This window comes from Sparus aurata, chromosome 5 (genome assembly GCF_900880675.1).
Source record: "Sparus aurata chromosome 5, fSpaAur1.1, whole genome shotgun sequence".
Classification (NCBI taxonomy): Eukaryota; Metazoa; Chordata; class Actinopteri; order Spariformes; family Sparidae; genus Sparus; species Sparus aurata.
The window spans coordinates 22,830,474-22,847,589 of NC_044191.1; the positions used below are offsets into that span (position 1 = coordinate 22,830,474).

Below are 17,116 nucleotides of genomic sequence, written 5' to 3' on the forward strand. Positions count from 1 at the left end.
AGACAATCATTAAAACACAAATGCAAAAGGTTTGGCAGGAATATTGGGATATAAATGAGACAGGAAGACACTTTTACAGTATACAAAAACAGGTGGGGAAAGGAGGAGTGGTGGGCAGGAAGGAGGAGGCGGTCATTACCTGCCTCAGATTAGGACACACAGAGTTTATTAGCACGCTTCACAGAATTGGTAAACATCGTACTGGTAGATGTAGATTGTGTGATCAACCTGAATCTGTGTAGGATGTTCTTATGGAATGCAAGGGATATGGGAGAGAGAGGAGAGAACTTAAAGCAGCACTGCAAAGGGGAAAAGTGAGCTTCACGGTAGGGAACATGTTGCTAAGATCAGAAAGCATTATAAGGGAATGTGAATAAGTACTTGAGGAAAACAGGGTTAATGGATAGGGTTTAAGGTTTTTTTTTTCTTTTTTTCTCTCTGTCATCTAATGTACCACAGTCCAGTCCAGTAGGTGGCGCCAGCCGCCAATCAAATCCAAAGAAGAAGAAGAAGAAGAAGAAGAAGAAAAAAAGCGGAAGTTAACTGATTATTTCAAAGTGTCGGCGCTAATGTTACTTTTACTATGATTTTAATGTCAGCCAAACCAAACCAAACCTTAACCAAATATCCGTCTTATTGACTGTGATAGGCAAGTAAAACAGTATATACTAGGTTACGTATTGGCGCAAATACATACCACATTATGGATAGCATAACGCTAGCTACAATTTAGCCACGGATGTTGTTTCCATGGTGATGAAACTCTACGTTAACGACAGTTTACCATGACAACATACTAGCTGGCTACTGGTGTTAGCTTCGAGGAGTTGCTAGAATGTATAACCTTGCTAATTAATAGTTAACTAGCCACACCAACAGCGTGTTTACTAATGTGAAAAGAGATGTCGTCGGGGTTTCCGCCCTCTGACCCTCAGAGTTGTCGGCTTTCAAGCAACAATGGCGCTCGTGCCATACAATCTGAATCTCCACAGATAAATGTAAAACTAGCTCAAGCAGAAGCTCGCTCAGCAGGTAAGTTACAAAAAAGCAATTGGGACATTTGCTAACTTGCTAAGCGGACAGATTTGTTAACTTACAGTTAGTGAATTGTCAGTAATTTACGTCTTTCGTTCAACTTTCTTTACAGAGACACAAGCCGCCTCTTCTCGGCTGAGATTTAACAGCCTGACACTGGACGAGTTAAGGTAGCTAGCTTTAAAACTGTCCATTTCCTTTCGCTGTTCAGACCGCCTCTTTTTATCTGTTTATTCTTGATTTCATTTCTTAATGGCTGGATAAAACAGACAATCCAGGGGATACAGTGTTGTGGCGAGAAAACTTGTTTCCATCATGACCCCAAGTTATGAGAAGACAGGCATAAAACATGTAACATAAAATACATTATAATTCTAATGTTTTTACAGTGAGGAGCTCGATAGGCGCACCAAAGAAACCCAAAGGCTTCAGGATGAGGTGGAAAATGCAACCAAGCTTACCTTGGAGAGGTTTTGCTGCACATATGGCACCCTCACTTCACCTGGACGAAGCTGCCACAACCACAGGTTTAATGTCTGTGAGTACAAGCATCATCACCCAACATTTCATTTATGTAGTGATTGTCAGACAGATGAAAATTTTGAGTTATATCAGGGCTTATTTGTTTCCTATGTTGTACCCAATGTATGAGATAATGACTCAAAACCACAGAAGGCTGAATGTTTCTTTCAGTTATCCAGGTGATTCAATTTAGGAAAACTTTGAATCTGGGGATACAGATGTGTAGGAATTCAAGATAAGCAAAAGCCAAGCCTATTGGCTTGTTTCCTCACCCTTTAACTTTGACAACAATGTATACTTTTATTCTTCCTTTGCTCTTTTGGCAGATGACTCACCTGGGGATTCCACCATTCTTTCAACCCACCAGGAGGCAGTGACTCAGCCCCCAATCTGTGATCTGAATTATTTCAACCAAGGGCAGGCCCGAAAAGATATCAGCTGTAGTGGAGAGGGGGTGTTTGAAAATACAATAGATGACTCTCTGCAACGTCTGTCTGACTTGAAGCTCAGCAAGGTTCATACTTTTATTTCAGCCGCCAGTCTTATAAGTTTGATGCAGTCTGAATTACTGAATTTGTTTTCTCTGTGCAATGTATTACTTTACCCTCACAAACACAGACGCATAATCAACCTGAACAAGAGCCAATCAGTTCCGACAAAACCATCATGAACCTGCAGACTAAGTTGCATAAAGTCCAGATGGAGAAGGCTGTCGTGTCCGACCTCAGGTGAGCAATTCAACACAGTTTTAACTTGTGTAGAGAAAGCGTTCAAAATCACTTTGACCCTCAGATCTTTGTATTTGTAGATTGAAGGATTCGAGGAATCATGTTGATCAAATGGAAAAGATGTTGTGCATGCTGGAGGAGCTCCAAAACATCAAAAGGGCTGGGGACCAGAAGCTGCAGGAGACAGAGGATGAGGCGCTGGCGCTTAACAGGAGATTAGAGACATTGAAACGAACTGTGAAGGAGATGTACTCTTCACTGTTATTTCAAGAGAAACAACGTGGAGACAATGGCTTTGACAGTCCTAATGTCGCAACAAGTTCAGTTAAGTTAACTGAGGAATTTAGCGATGAGACAGACAAGCTACAGGAGAGACTTTTTTTGGTGAGTACTAGAGGTAACAGACCTTGTTCAAAAGTGTTTTTAGGCTCAAATGTACACCTTTCCTCCTTTTGTGTCTGATTTATTTTAATTTTTTTATGGAAGTCAATAGAACATCTGGGAAGCGAAGAAAATCAGCAAAAAGAAAGGTAATGTAATTTAGAACAGTGAAACTGAGTTGATTGTTTAGTCAACTAAATATATTGATATTCTGGATACATTTTTTTTAGTCACTGTTCAAACAAAATCTGGTTTCTTCTTAGTGAATCTGAGATTTTTCTGCTTCTCTCTTCAGATATACTATGATAGAAATACACATTTTCTTCGGTTGAATGAAGACGTCACCTTCGATTTGTGACCATTTTAAATTACAAAGTGCATTTTTTACTGACTAAAGATTAGTCAGCTAATTGAGAAAATAATCACCCAATTAAGGAACATTGAAATCGCAGCCCAATTTCAATGTTATTTATTATTATAAAATGTGTCACTACCAGCATTCACCTTGTGAGTCTGTATGTGCATGGGTAATTATGACAAAATGGGAATGGGAGCTAATAGTAAATGTAGAGGCGTGAATGGTAGAGGATGTGAATGTGGAAAACAGGCTGTCATTGCCTTTAATTTGTTAACCATCAGTCATCTCAGTGTTACAGGCAACTGACAGCCAGTCAAACTATGGTGTTTTTGAAAAATATTTTATCCCTACCAATTATTTCACGCTATCTGCCACGCATTATTGTATATTATTAAGGGTATTAAGGGTAATTGTATACTTAACAATAAAAGTAATACTAAGCACTGTTCACTATGCTTTGTACTAGAATGGAAGACCTAATTGCAAGTCTGGGCCAGGAGATGGCACTGTTGACTGACAAACTTAGCTCATCCAGAAACAACAGTGTCAGCTTAAGTGTCAAGTTGGACCTTTTCAAGTAAGTTTTCTTCCCAGATGAGAGAGCGTTTGCAGTCTGTGTGATCAAACAATGTTGTATTTCTGAATTAATGACCATTAAAAAAAAATATTTGGAATTTCCGTGTCCAGGGAACTTGCTGAGCGACAGACATCACTTCACCAGTGTCAGATCAGTGAACTTGTGCTAACCCTGTCCAACTATAAAGATAAGGTATGGAAGAATATTCATAAATATTGTGAGTTACTATGTCAGCAATGACACACTGGGGGTGCTAAAAGTTAATATGTGTCCACAAGGGAATGTCTTGGTCTGAAATTCCAGCCATGATTATGATGTAATGAATGTGTAGACACAACACTGAAGAAACTCCAGTCTTGTCAAGAAAATGAGGATTCTTCCCATGTCAGAGTAAAAATATTTCTTCTGTGATTTATGACATTGTAGGTTGGTTGTCTGGAGCACCAGCTCATTCAGGCTCAGTCCCAGCTGGTGGACGCCCAAGGAGAGAAAGAGCGATCTTTACAAAAGGCAGAAGAGCTTCAGTCCCATCTTGGCCAATTTAAGGTGCTGCAGCAAACCGATGGGAAAGCAGCATTTTTATCTAAATCTTGTCCTCGTATAGGTGCATGTTTACATTAAAGTACACTTGAAGCTGAAGTATCAGTATTAAACAAATTAGATTTTGTCCATTTGGTCCTAAGGCTCTCCTTTAATGTCAACAATAGCAGGCTAAGTGTGGCTACGTTAAGGTTACTTGAACCATGTACATATTAGATAGCAAATGTCCTTGTTCTAACGTCCATGGGACCTATTCATTTTAACGACATTTTTACCACCTGACTCCCTCCATTGACATTGTCAAGATCAGATCAGTTTTGTTCACGCTGTGAGAAGATTATTATTTTTTGTCCGTCATCCCACTGTGCCTCTTTCTTTATACTCTAGAGGTGTGGTAAGCAGCAGCAGTGTGAGCTCCTGGAGGAGTTAAAGGCCCTGAGGGGACGGCTGGAGGCAGCCTTGGAGGAGAAAACTCGCCTGCAGGCCCTGCTGGAGCAGAGGGCCCAGGAGGGGAGGAAATCCCAGGAAATCCTGGAGGAGAAAAACAAAGAAGTCCTACTCGGGCAACAAGAAGTTCAGCAGGTAATAAAACACGGAAGGTAAGAAATTGGGATATTCTTCTAAAGGAGATCATACATTACAAATCAGAGGCTTTAGATTATATATAAATCATGATCTTGTACCTGCCCATTTTGATTATGTTGAATAAGCCTAAGGGTTTTTTTCAGCATCTTGCCAGGTTGGAAGAGGCTCAGAGCTGGTGCCAGACCCTGCATGCAGACGGAGAGACGGTAAGGCGGAAGCTGGATGACAAAGAAAAGATGACAGATATACTGAGGTTGCAAATGGAGAGCAGCGTCCAGATGACGGTGCAGCACAATCGCACCATCAACAACCTTCACCAGGAGAACAGCCTCCTCAGTAACCAGCTGAACCAGCACAAGGTGGAAAATCAGCAGCTCAGGGTCAGGAGCATGGCACAAAACTTCACTATAACTAAACTTCCAGACCCCACCTTGATCATTGCTAACCTCCTACTCTTTGTGTCTGTCCTTCTTCTTGTGGCGTATGCGGTTTAGGCCGAGTTAGACCAGCACAAGTCAGACCTGGCTGCTGCTGACAGAGAGAGGCAGCGGCTGCAGGCCTCTGTGGCTGAACAAAGTCAGCGTGTCCGGGAGGAAACTCTGGAGAAACAGCAGCTTAACGCCCAGCTGGAGCTCCAGCGCCTGCAGTTACTCACTCTCACTGGTGAGTTGAGCTTAACTGAATATTAATCACCACACAGGAGATGCTTATAAAAACAGCATATTAATATTCCACAAACCAGAAATTTCTCTTCAGGGCTGCAACAAACAATAATTTTCATTGTCAATTAGTCTGTTAATTAGTTCTTGATTAAAAATGTAAGCACGTTTTGAAAAATGTTGACGTGTGTTTCCCAAAGCCCTGATAACGTTCTCATGTCTTGTTTTAACCACAACCCAAAGACATTCAGTTTACAGTCAGTGAGGAGTTAGGAGACTAGAAAATACTCACATTTAAGAAGATGGAATCAGGGAAATACTCAGACTGATTAATTGACTGTCAAAATAGTTAAAAAATGTATAAATTACAAAAATGTAAACATCCATTACGTATCCATTAAGTAAACACATGCAAACATGCAACAGTTAGTTTCAGTTAAAACAACGTAAATCAGATTCGGTTTATCCATAAAAAATGTGAAGTCTGTAATCTACATTAAATATGAGGCTGTGTAACATGAATTATTTTCATTTTCTCTTATTTCATTGTCTAAAGCTCCATCCTTAATTCTATTGAGACCCAAATAGACATTTTAAGTCATTGCATTACTCCTGGATGGAATTATGGTTATTCCCCTTTTTGCTGGTGGCCACCTGGAACCCCTTCAAGGATCGCTGCAGACCCCACTTTGAAAAGCACTGATATGAAGGACAATAGAAATGAAAAAAAGCATTAGTTTTCCAACCCTGTTAAGATTATAATCTTGTTTGGTAGTCCTCCTAGACTGTAAAATACTCATGTGTTCAATGATTACCACACACTACAATATGACCTGTAGGACTTGTATTTTCTCTGAACAGTGAACTATTGTAAACTGGTGCTTTTATTCACTAGGAATTACACTGTGCCGTTCCTAGAAAGACTTTAGCTCTCATAGTTTTTTTGCCAAATCAAATGATCTTCTTGTCCTGCTGTGTTAAAATAACAAAGAACCATGTTTGGTATGTTTTCACTGTCAACCAAGCCCTTCTTTTGTTGTATGTGTTTGCTTATGTGGTAAAAGCGTGTTCCTCTCGGTGGAGGTAATTCATGTGTGTTTGTGCGGGCCCAATTTCAGAGGAGCACCAGCAGCTGTATCAGCTCCACAGCTGTAAGAAGGAGGAGCACGAGGGTGTGGTGCTGAAGCTTCAGAGTCAGCTAAGGATGACTCACGACGAGCTGGGCCAGGTCAAGAGCACCCTGAGGACCCTGGATGGAGCTGATGGTCACGGTTAGATAATTTCAACTGAGACTTAATTAAAAGATCTCATCTACAAAGAAACATCTGCAAAGATTCTGCTAATTTACATCCAATTTTTGATCAGCTAAACAGATAACAGTGATCTACTTGGATCCTAATGAGATTCAGGAATGCAGACAACTCCTGCATAAAAGATAATTAGAATAGTTCAATGAGATAGCAAATATAATTCATCCTCCTCTGCTGCACTTCAGTCTGAGCGATATAATCTGATGTGTAACAATGAACATATGTCCTTGTTATGTACAAAGCTGTGATCAACCCCCATTCTCTTTCTATCTTTGTGTCGCTTCTTCTTTTCTGTTGGTTTCCACCCCAGGCCTCCAAGCAGCCATGGATATGCAGGAGAAGATCACTGCCAGGAGGGAGCAGATCGACTCCCTGCAGGGCAAAATCCAACATTTAGAAGAGACTGTGGAGAAGCAGAACCAGGTGAAAAGCTTAATGTACCAGTGACCAAGTTAGTGATCAAGACGATGTATGCAGTTTATGTTACACAAAATACATTTTAATTCATTTATTTACTTGTCAGATTTAGATAATTTACTTTTATAACATTTTGAAATATTCATGTTATTTTATTCCCCTTCTGTTTCGATACAAAAATTGAGTCAGTCAGTCACATCAGACAAAAAGAACATAACAGACTCCTGGAACTTTGTTGTCTTTGTTTTTTTGATTGCCTGTGCTCTTGATCATTCGGCCCATTCAGCTCATGCAGATCATAATGTCTTATCTATAAAACCTGCAGACTTTGCAAAAGTTTTATGAATGACTTGAATTAGTTTTTAAAAGTTGGGTTTGTTCAATTTAAAGCAGAATTACTATAACAAATCTTTTGGGTAAGTTTATTTGGATTTGTTTTCATATTGAACATTTCTATTTGGTCTACAGAGACAACTTTTCCCAGTCCCAAAAAATGTTATTTCAAATGTATTTTCATCCATCAACAACAACCGGCATTTCATCTTTGTGTCGACTCTCCTTGTCTTGTCTAGGAGAAGCGCTACCAGAGCCTGGAGCAACAGCGTCAGCTCCAAGAGCTTACCTTGGTCAGGGAGGAGAAGAGACACCTGAGCAGTGAGCTGGAGGCCCTTCGCTCCAAAGATAAACAGTTAAGGGACCGAATTGGCCAGCTGGAGGCAATCCTTCACAAGGTGGTGCTCATATACCCGTCAGTCTTGTCATTATAATACCAACAATTGATATCTGACATTTAGAGTCGAGTCAAGACAGTGGTCACCAATTTCTGTTGCAGAATAAAGAGCTATAAAGAAAACGACTTTATAGTGAAATATATTCTGTTGTCAAAAATGAATTTCATTGCGCACTAGGGCCATTGAGGTTAAGAATCTGTGTCTCATCAGTGTATATTTATGGACTTTTGAAGGTATTAAACATTAAACATTAATTATAATTTTCTCCAGTAATAAGTTCCTGAATATACCACCAACTTCTGATTAAAGTACGTATTAGCCAACCTAGTTTATTCACTTAAACCCAGTAGAGGAAAATCCTCATTTGCGTTTTCTCTGTTCTTTCTCTCTTTTTTTTTTCATTGAGCAATATGAAAAGTTGGCTAGAACTAGCTTGGCAATTGGACAATTAGGGCAATGAGGACACAAAGGCTAGTGAATGGCAATGTCGCTGCTTTGTGTTAAATCAGAGAGATTTGTTGCATTGCATTCCTTATCTTCCTTTCCCCTCATTTTCCATCATTGTTTACTGTCTACTGGAGAAAGAATAACTAAACAAAAAAATGTTCAGTTAGAAAAGGTCTTTAAAAAATGGGCTGATACCTAATCAGTTTTATCTCCCTCTAGAACACATTATGTACTTGAGTAAAACAAAGAAACCTCATCAGTCCTTTTTGTCTCCGTTTGTGTTTATCGCTGTGTTATTTTTTTCATGAGCTCTGTTTCTTCCCACAGATGTCTGAGAGCTTTGCAGACTGTCAGGATTTCATCCAGCTGCAGGAGCAGGACTTTTACCGTCTGAAACTCCAACATGCCCTGGACTTGAAGGTAGCGCTGGTTGCATACAAAGAATGTTTTTGCAAGATGGAATAAGGCTTATTAATATATACATGTATGTAAAATATGCCTATAATTAACTTAGATGCTTTGTGATAGACTGCCTAACCCATAACCTTCAAATAATCTTGAGTCAAAATCAATTTTATCTTCTCTGTAGGAGCTTCAAGGTCAAAATTTTCACATGGCTCTGAATCCAACTTCACCTGACCTGGGCTCCCCATCCCCATCTGCACTCACTGCTCCACCCTCTTCCCAGCAAGCCTCCAACACCCAGATCCCGGTACATTCAGGAACTCCCTCTATCTCTCTTATCTCCTACGGCTCCAGCCCGTCAAGTGTATGTGTGAATCATTGTTTATTTGGCTGCATAGACACAAGCTCAGCACCTCTGCTAGGCCTTTAAATCAAAACATACTCGTCATTACATTCCTGTGGCAAGGAGAGAAAGCTGACGGTAAATCATTTCAACACAGCAATGAACAAACATTTTGTTTTGTGTTATGATGTTATAGTCCTACTACAGCTTTACCTATTTTCGCTACGATCTTGTTGTCGAAGAAACTGATTTTGCGTTGTCCTGCGTTCCCCGGTTTTCTGTTCAAATGGAAGCTAATCAGACCAGCTGCTTATAACATAGACACCACCACAGCAGTGCACTGACATTGACTTTCTCTCCTCTCTCCTCCTCTGGCAGCTGAAGCCAAAGAGGCAGCAGGAGAGCCCGGCCCGGGAGCTCAGGTCTCTCGTCAAAGAGCTGCGAGAGGTGATTTCGGAGAACCACAGACCACACACAGATAACAACGCCACTGGCAGCAGAAGGAGGTCTGCGCCGGAGAGAGTGCACAGAACCACATTGTACGTCTGGCTCTGTTCCCACACACTGCATGGATTAGCTTTGCTCTTAGGCAAGCTTAGGTCACATCTGAAAATCATGTGATGCTACTGAGTGAGCAGGAAGTTGCTGGAGTTAAGGGGGGGGGAGGGGGTATCCATACATGAGTGGTTCCAGTAATTGCACTGTATGTCACTGCTTGTGCTGTAATATAGCTGTTGACAATGTGTATATTTATATTATATTATGGACACATATAATGTGATGTTTTCTTGTAAAATGTCCAACTGTATTGTTTTAATACTTCTCTGCCACCTACAGCAGTACTGACAAGGCTGAAGATGTAAAAACTGGCTCCAGATTTAGAAGAAAAACCTGCGGCAGGTAGGGAGCATGCCCAAACCTAACCACCTCAGTGTTTTTGTTTACACGCTCTTTGAATGACTTGCCTTGTAGCTACGAGATGATCACCCCACACGTGACCTTTTAGCCCTCATGCAACATGCAAGGCCCTGTAAAGTGCTAAAAGCTGTGTAATGTGATGTAATATGTGTCTGTTTGTGCAATAACTGTGTACAGCGAGCCACATTTCCTGAGGACAGCTGAGCTGAATGGAAAAGAAATAATCAACAAGAGTGAGTTTCCGGAACTACATTGTCATGCAGTCCAACAAAAAGTTTCCCTTTTCCCTAAATATATTTTGATGTTACTCCTTTCATAAATGCAGTGTTCATTTGAGATACAAATAAGATGAGAACACAAGATAACACGAGATGAGCGCTGCAACGATTACTCAACAGAATAATAATTGACATCTGTTTAAATAATTGATGAGTCGTCCATTCATTCATGGGCATTGTTACTATTTTCTTTCATTCAGACATTCTAAAGACATTGAGAAAATGATGTAATCCATGACAAAATAACCAATAGCTTAATTAAACACAACAAAATGTGGAGTTTGAATATGTCATGCCTTTTGCAGGCCCTTTCATATCGAGTCCAGTGGCTGCAGCAGGGTACACTTCCGCCCTACAGCTTCTCTCACTCGGTCGAAGGTCACCCGTCCACTCTCTTCTGACCTCTGACCCAATTAGCCAACACTGACCGACACAACATTGCAGCGCTGAGGCTGGTTCCTCTTATCAGTAAGTTGTTAATATTGTACATTATAAACACAGTTTATCATATCACTGTGGAACAAATTGGGATTTGTTAAACTAAACAGTAATATAGTTTTGTGTTGGAGAAGAAAAAGTCCAGGACATCATGTTCCATGTGCAGTGATTAAAAGATATGTGCTTACACTGACTGAGACATGGGTTTTCTCTTCATGACACAGAATCGGCTGTATATTGATAAACTGTACACAAAAGTCAGATGCTTACACTTGATCAAGAGCAAATATTGATAAGACAGTCAGACAGACAAAGATCTTCTCACATTGATAATTTCATCAGCTGTAGCCACACATAAGTCTCAGACGTCAGGAGGATGTCATGAGGCAACTAAAGCCTTGCAGAAATAGAAGTTCCCTGATACACTTTTCCTTCACAGACTTCATGGTTTTCCAAAAAATGTGTTTTGGTTGATCATAATCTCTGTAATCCAGTTCCTTATAATTAATTTTATAACTTTTCTTTTATCTTTCAGAAGACTCCCAAGATGAAGTTTGCAAAGAATAGTTTCATAAAATCCCCAATCAGGCATGTTTTTGTAATTTATTGTTTAAATAAATGTTTTAAAAAGTGAATATGTTTGAGTTTTTATTTTGTAGCAGGAATCAAAATTTAGTTTTGCATAGTATGGATATGAACATGCAGTATGACAAGTATGATATAAATAGTGAGGAATAATAGAATAATGCATAGAAATAATCTATGTTGGCTTTTTAAAGTTGATGTCCGACAACAAACTCAATCAAACCTCTGCTTACACACAGCACTTAATTAACATCATTTCCTGCTGTGAACTCAGACACTTCTCTTTCGAAACCCCTCCTTTAAATGTTTGGTCCGTGCCTTTGAACCTTGACAGACGTAGTCCTTTGTGGATTGGATAACTCCTGACAGCTAAGGTTGCATACATCTGTTTCAGCTCCTCATTCTGTCAACAAGACAAGAATTGTCTTGAGATTGGAGGCAGACGGTAGTGCTAATCTTATCACTTGTTGAAGTCCAGCTTTGGATTTTTTTTCTAATCGGCATCCATCAAAAATTATATTCAACTTCTATTTTTTGGCTCAGGATTCTGTAAACGTCACTCTTTTTGTACTTTATTTGGCTCGTGGGCTTATGAAATATAACTGTCCAGTTTGTCTGTAGCTATGACAGGATTTCATTCGTGACCTGCGGAACTGATGGAGTCCTCCACTTGAATGGGGGAAGTCGGTGATGAAGAGTCACTGTCAACCTGTTACCCATCAGTAACATTTGTCTCTTCATCCTGCAATAGTCAAATGTGATTCCCATCATGTATCACGATTGTATTATCATATTCTTGTGAAAGGTCTGGCAAACAGTTAAATGAATGTGTTCCTCTCACTTCCTTTGCTCTTACCGGTGCGGCAAACCATTTAGTGAAAAGCTTGGCAGCTGATGCCATATCCTTATTGACACACAGTTGGTTTATTGCGACTGTCCGGCCTTTCTTGATACCATTTCCTTTCATTTGTAGCACGTAAGGGTTTCTGGGAGTTGGACTTTGGACCTTGAGGCTGTGGTAAAAAAATTCAGAAGTAATGCGTGGAGTTATACAGACTAAATCTTGTGTTTATTTTCCATAGTAAGAGATTTTTTAATTGGATATTGTGTCAAAGTAATGTAAATTTTATTGATTCTACCAATTCACTTGCCAGTGTACTCACATTTTATTGTGTTTTTTTCTGCCTACTTCTTCCTTTCTTGGCTCTGTGTCTTCCTCATCTTCTGTTGTAGGCGTAGGAAGTGCAGAGGCGCTACTTACGCACATGTCCGGATCCAAAACAGATACCACCTTATCAAATAACTGGATAGAAATGAAGACACCCTGTAAATGTGTTCTGACGCAGGATTGATATTCATTCAGGCTTCATTCAGGCTTCATTCATTCATCTGCCTACTGGTGGCCTCAGGCGCTTCATCTCAACTTACCTCTGGGGTCATGTGATCCCTATAGTGTGGGAACTTAACGAGGGGATGCTGTTTGAGTTTTTCCTCCACAGCAGCAACATATTCTCTGCGAAACTGCTTTTGGATCATCTGCTTTGAGAAGCAGGCATGCTCTTTAGACACTGACCTTCTCTGCTTTTGACTGGAGTTGTTGTTTGGAGTTTCATGGAAAATGACCGGTGGGACACCTGTCTGGGCCCCTGATGGGACTGATGAGCAATCATCGAAGTCCTCGAGGCTCATATTTACAAAACGGCAACAGCTGCTGGCTGAGGAAATCTTGTTTGTCTGCACTTTAAGATACTTGGTCTGCAACCTTTCCTTGTACCTGAGGATTTACAAAAACAATTAAAATAGAACTTTACTCATCTAATGAAGCATTTGAGTTGAACTTTGTAAAGCAATTCAAGTATTCGACACAATACAAGTTAAGCATAATGAATAACAAGGATACTAATTACTAAATACTAATTTGAGAATAAAAATGAAGGTAATAAAAGTTTTCAAAATTGATGTAAATAAACACGGGTCATTGAAAGCGCTTGAATTTATAAATATTGTTAAAGAATACACATCTTTGAGTTTCTGTTTATTTCATTTTTTACATTTTATTTTACAGGGGCAATACGTAAGACTTTTAGTTTGAAATTAACAAAATTAATTACATTTTCAACAGATTGTGATAAAAGACAGCTATGTATTGTGTTGCAGAGATATCTACACAAGTTGCCATGCTAACAAGCTATCCCCAGGCCTGAAAACCTCTTTCTCCCAGCGGTCCAAAGCTCCTGTGTTTGTTTTGTAAACGACAACACTCTTCCAGTCAGGCAAGCTGTATGGCCAACTGAGCCAACAAGCTAACAATAGCTACCATCATGGACATATAAGCAAGGTCACAGTAAGCAGTTACTCTGGTGATATGCTGGCCCTATTTGTTGTCTGTATGAAGTCAACAGGTGGCCACTTCTAACACATTGCACCTGTAACATTAGTATAGAGGGTGTGTTTGGCTGTCTGCATGTGTGTCTCCTGCACGTGCATCATTGTTGCAGGCGCACCCTGAAAGCAAGTGAGAAAGCTCATGCTAAGTGAATCTTTAAACACGGTATGTCATTTCTACGGCTAAGGGTCTCAATCAAATATCTTATTATATTTCTAATTTGTATCCATATAAACTGACAAATGTATAGTTAATTAAAAGACAAAAGTCAAACACCTCATAAGATTTTGACATGTAGAAGTGGAGACAACGGGCTTTTACTTCACTGCACTTGAGTATTTTTCTTTTTTAAGGAGGGGCTGCCTTTGTGTGTCACCCACACATATAGTACTGCATGTCGCTCTCTTGATTTGTCTTTTTATATCCTCCTTAATGTTTTGCCAGTTGGACGCTCGGCTGTACTTAGTGAAGATCAGGCGCTGTGTGGTATCTCTGACAAAAAGGAGATGATAAGACAATTTGTATTCTCTATCGAGGGCCCAGAGATAAATCGGGCTACTTTGATGTGTTGTCTCTTCATATCGTTTCATGATTGGATTTTTCTGTTGGTATCTGGTAGATGGATAGCACTGTGCGTGACGTTCTTTTTGTGATCCTTCAACGTTTACTGCTTGAGCGCTCTTATCGTCTTTCTGAACTCGAACAGTTTTTCTAAAACAACCCGACGTTAGGTCATTGTGATATCATATTATTCACAACAGCACATTTTGAAATCAAGTCAAGCGTTTTGTTTCTTTTTGCGAGAAACTAAAGTAGCCTCTACATTTTTAGCTGTTTTCTACCAGATTCGGTAACAATCTGCAATGACACACTGTTTCCTCCTAGTAGTTAAACTTTAAGGTAGTATCAGTTGCATCTCTATCCAAACCATATCCAAGTATGATTGGAGATTTGATTTTTGATCAGCAGTACAGACTTTTTACAGAATAGTATTCTCATGTTTCGGATGACCACTCAAGGAGGTTACATTTTCACCATTACCCGATTGTTGGTTGGTTGATTTGTCAGCAGGATTATACAAAAACTACTAAACGGATTTCCACGATACTTGAATGGAGGATGGGTCGACCCAGAACAGACCCCATTAACTTTTGGTGCAGATCTGGATAAAGGGAAGGAGGCAGGATTGTTTTCTCTCTTTCTTTAACATTGTTCCACATTTTCATTAATGTCTCAGGGGCAAAGTGATGACATATGGCCTAATTTAGCTGGACTCTTTGGACCAAGGTACCCGTCTCTTTCTGTCCCCATATACATCTTTGGGTGTATGTGGACAATGCTACAAATAAATGAGTAGGTGTGTTTAATACCAAGGTGGGATCTTTGAAGGATTTTAGCGTGAATGTGATGAAAAAGCTTGATTTGTCCGGCAAGAGCAGACAATTCCATTGGGTTATTTTATTCCACGTATATATATTCCATGTATGTATGTGTATATATATATATATATATGTGTGTGTGTGTGTGTGTACCACTTCAGTTTCAGTCATCTCAGTTTTTGTCAAAAACACTTCTGGCTCAACTGCACATCCTTTTTTGCACTGCTGTGTGTTTGAGAAGTAAAAAAAAAAAAAATTACAGTGTATTTTTTTTGTTCTTCTTGTCGCTTTGACTTTGCCTCTCTGCTTGGCTGACAGAGGGTGTTATATCAGAGTGTTCAGGGCTCATCTCAGAGGTATTTAAATCTTCAACCAGAGTAGGGGGTGGAGCAGCTGCCTCCCCTCTCCTCAACAGAAAAAATACATCAGCCCGCACCACGTACTGTGGGTCTATATGAAGCAGCTCAGTGTGCATTTAAATAGCAGTCTCTGCATGCCTTACAGGATATACACCAACATGTTTATCTTATCTATTCCTGCCTCTCCCTTTTTCTCTAAATTCTAAGTATTTATCACCTGCCCTGATTTCCTTCTAATTCTACGCACTCAGATGGGTTTACTTCAGGTTGAAAGTAATAACCCGTTACATTTTTATATACATTCTGACACAAGCGTAAATTTTAAGATAGGCCTACATAGGCTGTTTATATTAAGCCCCCAAAAGAAAGACGTGACTTACCAAGGGAAGATGGGCCAACTGTTCCATTCCTTTTTATCAGTAGGTTATTGGTATTTAATTCTCTGTTTTGTCTTCAGCAAAGCTCCATTTGCAAGGCTCGACAGTCAACCTGGCTCGTGGCCTTTCCCAAGTTTGTTTTTCGGTAACTATGCCAACAGCGGGGGATGTTGGGAGGAGGCTCGGGTTTTACGTGGAAGCAAGCGGACAGTTAAGTGTTTCACGTTAAATCAAACATATAAAAGCATCCTTACAGTCGGATAGTATTGGTGGAACACTAACATGCCTTGTTAAAGACGTACACATTAATCTTAAATAGAAGTTCAAATTTGAATCAGTGCTATTCTCTCACCGCGGTATGTGTGGACTTTATATAGTGTAGATACAGTATAGATAGCCAAGATGCACGGTGACGGAGTGTGAGGGGTGATATTCAGGGCTGGAAGAAATACTGAGATACTTTAGTTTACTTGAGTAAAAGTTGTTATAGGCCTACCATGGGAAAATACTGCACTACAATAAAACTGTCACATAAATGTAGTTGAGTTGAAGTAGAAAGTAGAATAAAAATGGAAAGACTTCACATTTCCTCTTAAGTACAGTTGTTGAGTAATTGTACTTGATATCTGGTTACATCAAAGTGCATTTATAGAGTTTTACTATGTGGTTACAGCTGTTGTGTGGTTTGAGTGACAGTCACTATTATATAATGAAAATGAAATACATAACTTAACCTGGAGAAGTGTTGTTAAAGTATTAGGAATTGTAGTTTCAAAGAAGCCAGGCTGTTTCTCTCATCTGACAGAATGAGTTCGAGTCAGGAAGACATTTAGAAAAAATGAAATCAAATATTCTGTTCCTCCTCTGTGTGACTGTCTGAGCACTAGGGGGCTCTCCTTGTTAGAAAATTTGCGTTGGAGGTTGTGCCTTCCTGAACCAAAGCCCATGCCAACATCCTCTCTAATCATGGTCGATGAAAACCTTTTAATTGTTGAAAGATACCTCTTAGATATGACCTCATTTCAGCAGTGGAATATGTATGTAAGTAGGAACAATTCAATGTAAATATACTTCACAGGTAAAAGCCCAATAAGTGCATTGACCTAAGTATTATTAGGCAAATGTGCTTAACATATATTATTGAAGTAAAGGTACTCATGTGTTATGTACATATTTCTTACTGTTTAAGTAGAATGTTAATGCTGTATCTCGTTAAACTGGAGCTCATTTTAACAGCTTTTTAATACATTTAAAAAAAAGCCAAAAGCCTTTGTGTACTCCACCTAATATATTTTAAAGCATATTTCATTTCAAGATGATTGTAAGTTTTCTGTGTAAAGTCTCAATCTGCACTGTCA

At 39.6% G+C, this 17,116-nt stretch overlaps 2 protein-coding genes across 6 annotated transcripts; one reads left to right on the plus strand and one right to left on the minus strand.

Moving 5' to 3' along the window:
- The first annotated feature begins 479 nt into the window (after positions 1–479).
- LOC115582039 (coiled-coil domain-containing protein 158-like) lies at positions 480–11,307 on the plus strand. Of its 5 annotated transcripts, none has more exons than XM_030417746.1 (23): positions 480–1,032; positions 1,148–1,205; positions 1,425–1,573; positions 1,884–2,071; positions 2,176–2,285; positions 2,366–2,669; positions 2,772–2,815; positions 3,491–3,601; positions 3,712–3,793; positions 4,028–4,147; positions 4,529–4,723; positions 4,870–5,106; positions 5,221–5,389; positions 6,504–6,657; positions 7,010–7,118; positions 7,685–7,843; positions 8,618–8,710; positions 8,880–9,002; positions 9,417–9,577; positions 9,876–9,938; positions 10,134–10,189; positions 10,540–10,702; positions 11,208–11,307. In XM_030417746.1, exons 1-22 carry the CDS (start codon positions 903–905, stop codon positions 10,659–10,661), a joined length of 2,937 nt encoding a protein of 978 aa, XP_030273606.1. In that variant the 5' UTR covers positions 480–902; the 3' UTR covers positions 10,662–10,702; positions 11,208–11,307. The 5 variants fall into 5 exon arrangements, with proteins under 5 accessions (XP_030273606.1, XP_030273607.1, XP_030273604.1 ...); XM_030417747.1 differs by having other exon boundaries at positions 481–1,032; positions 6,504–6,656; positions 7,006–7,118; positions 9,879–9,938; XM_030417744.1 differs by having other exon boundaries at positions 482–1,032; positions 6,504–6,656; positions 7,006–7,118; positions 11,211–11,307.
- On the minus strand, positions 10,397–15,882 carry fam47e (family with sequence similarity 47 member E). Its single transcript, XM_030417750.1, has 5 exons — positions 15,762–15,882; positions 12,686–13,031; positions 12,421–12,560; positions 12,114–12,270; positions 10,397–11,999 (listed from the first exon to the last, which is right to left on the minus strand). The coding sequence occupies exons 2-5, from the start codon at positions 12,944–12,946 to the stop codon at positions 11,970–11,972; spliced, it is 588 nt and encodes a 195-aa protein (XP_030273610.1). The 5' UTR covers positions 12,947–13,031; positions 15,762–15,882; the 3' UTR covers positions 10,397–11,969.
- Between the last annotated feature and the right edge of the window lie 1,234 nt (positions 15,883–17,116).

Bases quoted from the DNA above. Each gene is read 5' to 3' on its own strand.
- LOC115582039 (XM_030417744.1), top strand. From the start codon at position 903: ATGTCGTCGGGGTTTCCGCCCTCTGACCCTCAGAGTTGTCGGCTTTCA. The intron at 2,286-2,365 runs GTGAGCAATTCA...TTGTATTTGTAG, and splicing joins GCTGTCGTGTCCGACCTCAG to ATTGAAGGATTCGAGGAATC. The intron at 2,816-3,490 runs GTAATGTAATTT...GCTTTGTACTAG, and splicing joins GAAAATCAGCAAAAAGAAAG to AATGGAAGACCTAATTGCAA.
- fam47e (XM_030417750.1), bottom strand. From the start codon at position 12,946: ATGAGCCTCGAGGACTTCGATGATTGCTCATCAGTCCCATCAGGGGCC. The intron at 12,271-12,420 runs GTGAGTACACTG...TTTTTACCACAG, and splicing joins AGAAAAAAACACAATAAAAT to CCTCAAGGTCCAAAGTCCAA. The intron at 12,000-12,113 runs GTAAGAGCAAAG...TGACTATTGCAG, and splicing joins CTAAATGGTTTGCCGCACCG to GATGAAGAGACAAATGTTAC.